Below are 6,000 nucleotides of genomic sequence, written 5' to 3'. Positions count from 1 at the left end.
GGGTCATACCGTAAAGTAAAGTATGTTCTATCCACAGGATGAGGAACATGTCTGAAGGGAAGGAGGGAGACTATAGCCGTAACACAGGATGAGGAACATGTCTGAAGGGAAGGTGGAGACTATAGCCGTAACACAGGACGAGGAACATTTCTGAAAGGAAGGAGGGAGACTGTTGCCGTAACACAGGATGAGGAACATGGCTGAAGGGAAGGAGGGAGACTATAGCCGTAACACAGGATGAGGAACATGGCTGAAGGGAAGGAGGGAGACTATAGCCGTAACACAGGATGAGGAACATGGCTGAAGGGAAGGAGGGAGACTATAGCCGTAACACAGGATGAGGAACATGGCTGAAGGGAAGGAGGGAGACTATAGCCGTAACACAGGATGAGGAACATGGCTGAAGGGAAGGAGGGAGACTATAGCTGTAACACAGGATGAGGAACATGGCTGAAGGGAAGGAGGGAGACTATAGCCGTAACACAGGATGAGGAACATGGCTGAAGGGAAGGAGGGAGACTATAGCTGTAACACAGGATGAGGAACATGGCTGAAGGGAAGGAGGGAGACTATAGCCATAACACAGGATGAGGAACATGGCTGAAGGGAAGGAGGGAGACTATAGCTGTAACACAGGATGAGGAACATGGCTGAAGGGAAGGAGGGAGACTATAGCTGTAACACAGGATGAGGAACATGGCTGAAGGGAAGGAGGGAGACTATAGCCATAACACAGGATGAGGAACATGGCTGAAGGGAAGGAGGGAGACTATAGCCATAACACAGGATGAGGAACATGGCTGAAGGGAAGGAGGGAGACTATAGCCATAACACAGGATGAGGAACATGGCTGAAGGGAAGGAGGGAGACTATAGCCGTAACACAGGATGAGGAACATGGCTGAAGGGAAGGAGGGAGACTATAGCTGTAACACAGGATGAGGAACATGGCTGAAGGGAAGGAGGGAGACTATAGCCATAACACAGGATGAGGAACATGGCTGAAGGGAAGGAGGGAGACTATAGCTGTAACACAGGATGAGGAACATGGCTGAAGGGAAGGAGGGAGACTATAGCTGTAACACAGGTGTTCCCACAATGTGAAGAATGGAGTTGACACGTTTATCGCGGGCTGGGTGGGAGGATGCATGCGATTTACAATAAGTCGTTTACTGTAGTTATTTAATTGTTTATTTACTGTATCTATCTTAAATAATTCATCAGAGTAGATCTAATGGGGATTAAAGATCTCTGGACCACAGTCTTTTTTAATAGAGAATAAATGATTGGTTAAGCCCCTCAGAACTGTGAATATATCAACTGGCAAACATATCTAGTCAGTGTTGTAAAATGTGCATGTAATGTACAGTTAGCCTGGCTAACAAAGCCAAACTCTGTAGCCATATGGCCAGTAAGCGTGTCGTGTACTTCACTCACTATTGTACCACATGGTCTGGCGTGCCAGGCTACTTACTGTACAGTATAATCTGTACATAAAGTGCTATATAAATGCAACTCTTATTGTGCCGTGCAGCAAGGAAAGACAGCTGAGGGTACAGCTTATGTCATGACAGTAACCTGAAGGTGGTGTAAAAAATGGTAAACACTTACTCGCACAGCAGAATCCCATTCTCCAGGCCTCCCCTGGAGTCCTTGGCACTGAAGCATCTGCCTGTGACCGCCTGTCAATCAAAAAGGAAAACAAAAGGTGTCAGTTCCCTTGTTCCTATTCAACCTCTCAGGTACTGTAGAGTCAGTAAGTAGTCCTGCAGTAGCTATGCCTTCTCCTCCTTCTCAGTGTACAACAGTATTTTCTCTTTCAAAGACATGAGTCATTCCTCAGTTGAAGATAAATAACTATAAAATGCTACGTTATTTAACATTTAGCTACTTCAATAGCAATATGAAGAAGCACGGCCGGCCGAAGAGGATTAAGGAGAAGGTACAGTAAACTGACACTCACACGTCTACTGTGCTACTGTACATCAATGTCCATAAACCAAAAACCCCTCTGTGGGAAACAGGCTTCAAACACAATCGTCTTTGTTCCTGGTGTTTCAAAGCTTTTCCTCTGCAAATCTCCAGAGAAAAACTCCAGAGCAAAGAGGAAAGAACAAGAAACTAGAAGGCTATCCAGTCACCCTCACTCATTGACAGGGCTAGCTAACAAGCTGTTCGTTAACAACCTTGATGTAAGCTGCCATCATCCCCACTAAATGGCTCTCTGGGGCTGTTCCAGGCCTGTAATTGGATGTGACACAAGGGATTTATCTCTCGTAGTAGTCCAATAGTCTCTTCGTGGGGGAAAGCTGCACATTTGTCTAAATGTGTCACTGTGGTCTAAAGCTCAAAATAGGACATTTGGATGTATAGACTAGGCTGTATTGTTCCAATGTACATTTGTTATTTTCAGTCTTAACTGAAACACATTTTATAGCATCCAATGACCACAGTATGCTTCTATACTTCATACTAGTAGCAGGTGTAATATCATAGAACAGCATCTAAAAAGCTCCTCTCAATTTCAAGCATGGTAACACTTGGAGAAAGCATTTACTGATGTCAGCACACAACTCACGATCGAAACCTCAGCAAGTTAGAGTACCTTGATCTCTTGACCCGGGCCCGGTTTCCCAAAAGCATCTTAAGGCTAAGTTCTTCGTTAGAACCTTCGTAGGAGCATCGTTAAATCTTCTAGCTGTTTCCCAAAACCATAGTTACTAAAGTTGCACTTGGAAATGCTCGTAATCTAACGCCTGCCTCAGACCACTCGTAGAACAACTAAGTGCGTAGTCAGAAGCTTTTTTGCCTTCCCACTTCATACACAGAAGATCTCCACTAAACATAGAATCACACGGTTTATCCATCTCTTTGTGACTGCCAATAACTTTAGAACAAAGTTGACTACAAATACAACGTTGCTGATGTCTTAGCAATTGATACAAACAAGCGACGTATAAAAATATGCTTAAAATGAAAACCGAGATGATTGCATTCTTTCGATCCTATCAGTATCGACACATGCTCCAACAACGCACTTAGTGACCGTTTTCTCTGCGTGGTGTTTTGGGAAACGGATGTTACATCTTCGGCCGTTGCAGGAAAGATACATTGTTAAAACATTCGTAAGCCTAAATTCCATCGCCATCGGGAAACTGGACCCCGGAAGGATATGCGTACACAAGGACATCCTCCTCACACATACGCACACACACACAAATCCTGTCAAAAACATTGTTTACAACACACACACGTGCACGCACACACAGTCCCAAACTAATTACAACCATCTTACTTAAATATCAGCAGCACTTAATAAACAACCTCCCTTCATTCAAAAATTATCTCTAATCTCCCCGCTGTAAGGGTGTAACAGTCTGGCTTCTGTCCCTCTCCTGGACGCAACCTGGACTCGAACCAGGGACCCTCTGAACACAACAACTGCCTCCCATGAAGCATCATTACCTATCGCTCCACAAAAGCCACAGCCCTTGCAGAACCGCTACTTCTAGGTCTCAGAGAAAGTGACGTCACCGATTGAACCGCTACTGGCGCGCACCGCTAACTAGCTAGCTAGCCATTTCACACCGGTTACAAGTGCAAGACCAATTTAAAAGTAATTTATTTTCTGAGGCGCATAGTAAACATAGCCATTTAAAAAGTGGAGCTGTTCGGACCATTCTTTTTGGAAGCCAAAACAATTAAGGGATTAAATTCCCTGACTGGTCCCGTTACATGTATTTGTACAGCTGTGGAAAAAGTGTGGAGATACGGGATATACAACGACTGGCTGGCTGGGGTGTGCATTTCTGTCAGTTCTTTGGCTTGTTTGGACTTGGACGGCGTACAAAAGAAATGGACTGCTGTGTGACAGTGAGTAGGCCAACATGTTGATGTGTTGGGTGGCAGGAAACAAGGCCTACTGCCTGGAGTATGTGTGCTGACATTGGGGACTTTCACTAATACTATTCACAGCGGTGGCTGAGAATAGTGAACCAGGCATTGTCTGTCCATTGACTACACAAAAGTGATGAGAGATGACATTCTATTGGAGGTCTGTGACTCACTGTGTGAGGTCCAAACATCCTAACACTAAACTGTCAGAAAGCATATAGTCCACATTATGACCATATAATTTATAATTGCTGTATAGTTTTCAGTGTATAATAATACAGTGCAATGTCGATTAATACAGTGTCATTTTGAGAGAACAGGTTTCTTCCAGTTCAGACTCAAAAGTAAAGTATCAGCCTATATTTGTTTAATACAGCAGAATATTTCACTATAGTGAGGATGACAATGATTCAGCAACGCCTGATATATTTCTTAGCTAAAATTGCCGGTAATGGCAGTGTCTGCAAGGCTTGAATAATGTCAACCTGGCTGTCCACTGATTCACCTGATGCGGTAACCTCTAACTCGAGACCTAGAGGGCATCAGCAGATAGCTGTGTTTCATCAACTGAACAGGGCTGGGGATACAGTATGACATCTGGTTATTTGACTATAGTGAGAGCTGAGAGAGACAACAGAGACCCGGTAAGGAAGCCGGTAGAATTTGCCCAGGCCTTTGGCCCACCAACACACCCTGGCTTACCTCATCATAGGAGCTTCTGGCTGGCGCAACCAGGGGGCCTGATCTCTAACGCAGGCCTCTCCTGGCTAATATAGCCCCTGTGGGACTTTTATCAGGAAGCCTTGGCAGTAAAACTTTAATTAGTTCCTAGCACACCAAGGGAGGGTCCATAGACTGGAGCTATACTGTTACTGACAGGTTCAATCAAATAAACACACCCAGGAGAGTTTGACCCCAAAGTCCAATTGACCCTTTAGTCTAGTTCAAAGATGAAAACCCTTTAGTCTCGTTCGATAAATGGATCTATCTTACAGATTGCCTCCAATTACCTCTGATTTAGAAAGAAACATAGACAGAAACTAAGTAATGATGAGTTATTCTGACCAAGTGACCAAGGTCACAACCAGTGTCCATGCCCAGTGAAGTTGTTGGTAACTTTTGGACCCCAGGTTTCAAAACAGCGGGGTCATCTGAGGGGGCTCAATTAGACTGTGGAATGTGTCGCCTTTGTTGTCTTCAGCGGAATGCGGCCCGATGCTTGTTGTCCACAATGCTTGGCCGCATTGTTCCACAAACAATCATTGTTTTTCTTACTTCCCATCCCCATGGACCCCTTTAATGACCAAACAGAAGCGATTCTCATGGTTTCGTATCCAAGTGTATCAGTTCCAGTACTTTCTCATGCTCGCAGGGAGTAAGGCTCCATTGGAGCAAAATAGCATAGACATACTTTTAAAGGAAGCAACAGAAAAGCTTTGCTCTTTATCCCGAGCCAGGAAAACCAAGGACTCTGAAGAGTAAATCGACAAAGGCCTTGTTCTACTTTGATGACTTCAAGTGTCCTAGATCTGAGGAGTCTGGGAAATATGGTCCCCCAAAGGAGAAGCAGTTTGTGACTATTTGTTTCTTCTGAAGAACTGTCTGGTCCGGTTGTTCAAGCCAAGCACAGGGAATGAGCAATGAAACATGAGGTATTGCTTGCTTTCCATTCTGGCTAATCCAATCTACAATATTATTGTTCATACAATGTAAAAGAAAATCCATTAGAAACAAAATTGCATAACAAAATGGACTCTGAGGCCCGTATCAAAATAGACAAGGTATACTACTCTACCTGCAAGTTCAATTCCAGATCCAGTGATCAAGACATACAAACTTCCCTAGACAAAATCCTCAGTGACATAAGACCCATGCGAGGGCCAACTTTTTCCTGAACAGATGTCTCTCTTTGTGGAAATAGTCTTAACTGGACACCCTAGGGCCCTGCCATTAAAAACAGTTCAATTTCATCACCACAGTAATCTCTGGGGCATTTCCCTTGAAGGCTACCTGTCCCAAATTAATAACCGGTAATTCCAGGTTTTCGTGACTGCAGGAGTGCAAAACCCTATTTACCACGAGCCCCTGAGGCAAAGCGTGATCCACC

General features: G+C 44.3%; 1 protein-coding gene across 9 annotated transcripts in view; it reads right to left on the bottom strand.

The window, feature by feature from the left end:
• LOC121540505 (LIM and calponin homology domains-containing protein 1-like) overlaps positions 1–6,000 on the bottom strand; it is a 138,140-nt gene that overhangs the window by 82,348 nt on the left and 49,792 nt on the right. For all 9 annotated transcript variants that reach the window (XM_045207254.1, XM_045207245.1, XM_041849438.2 and 6 more), the window contains exon 2: positions 1,611–1,681. In XM_045207254.1, the coding sequence (XP_045063189.1) occupies positions 1,611–1,681 (71 nt within the window). The remainder of the gene's footprint in view (positions 1–1,610; positions 1,682–6,000) is intronic.

The sequence above is a fragment of the Coregonus clupeaformis genome, chromosome 3, assembly GCF_020615455.1.
Source record: "Coregonus clupeaformis isolate EN_2021a chromosome 3, ASM2061545v1, whole genome shotgun sequence".
Taxonomy (NCBI): domain Eukaryota; kingdom Metazoa; phylum Chordata; class Actinopteri; order Salmoniformes; family Salmonidae; genus Coregonus; species Coregonus clupeaformis.
Note: the sequence above shows the minus strand (reverse complement) of the source record. Positions and strands in the feature narration are given on the sequence as shown.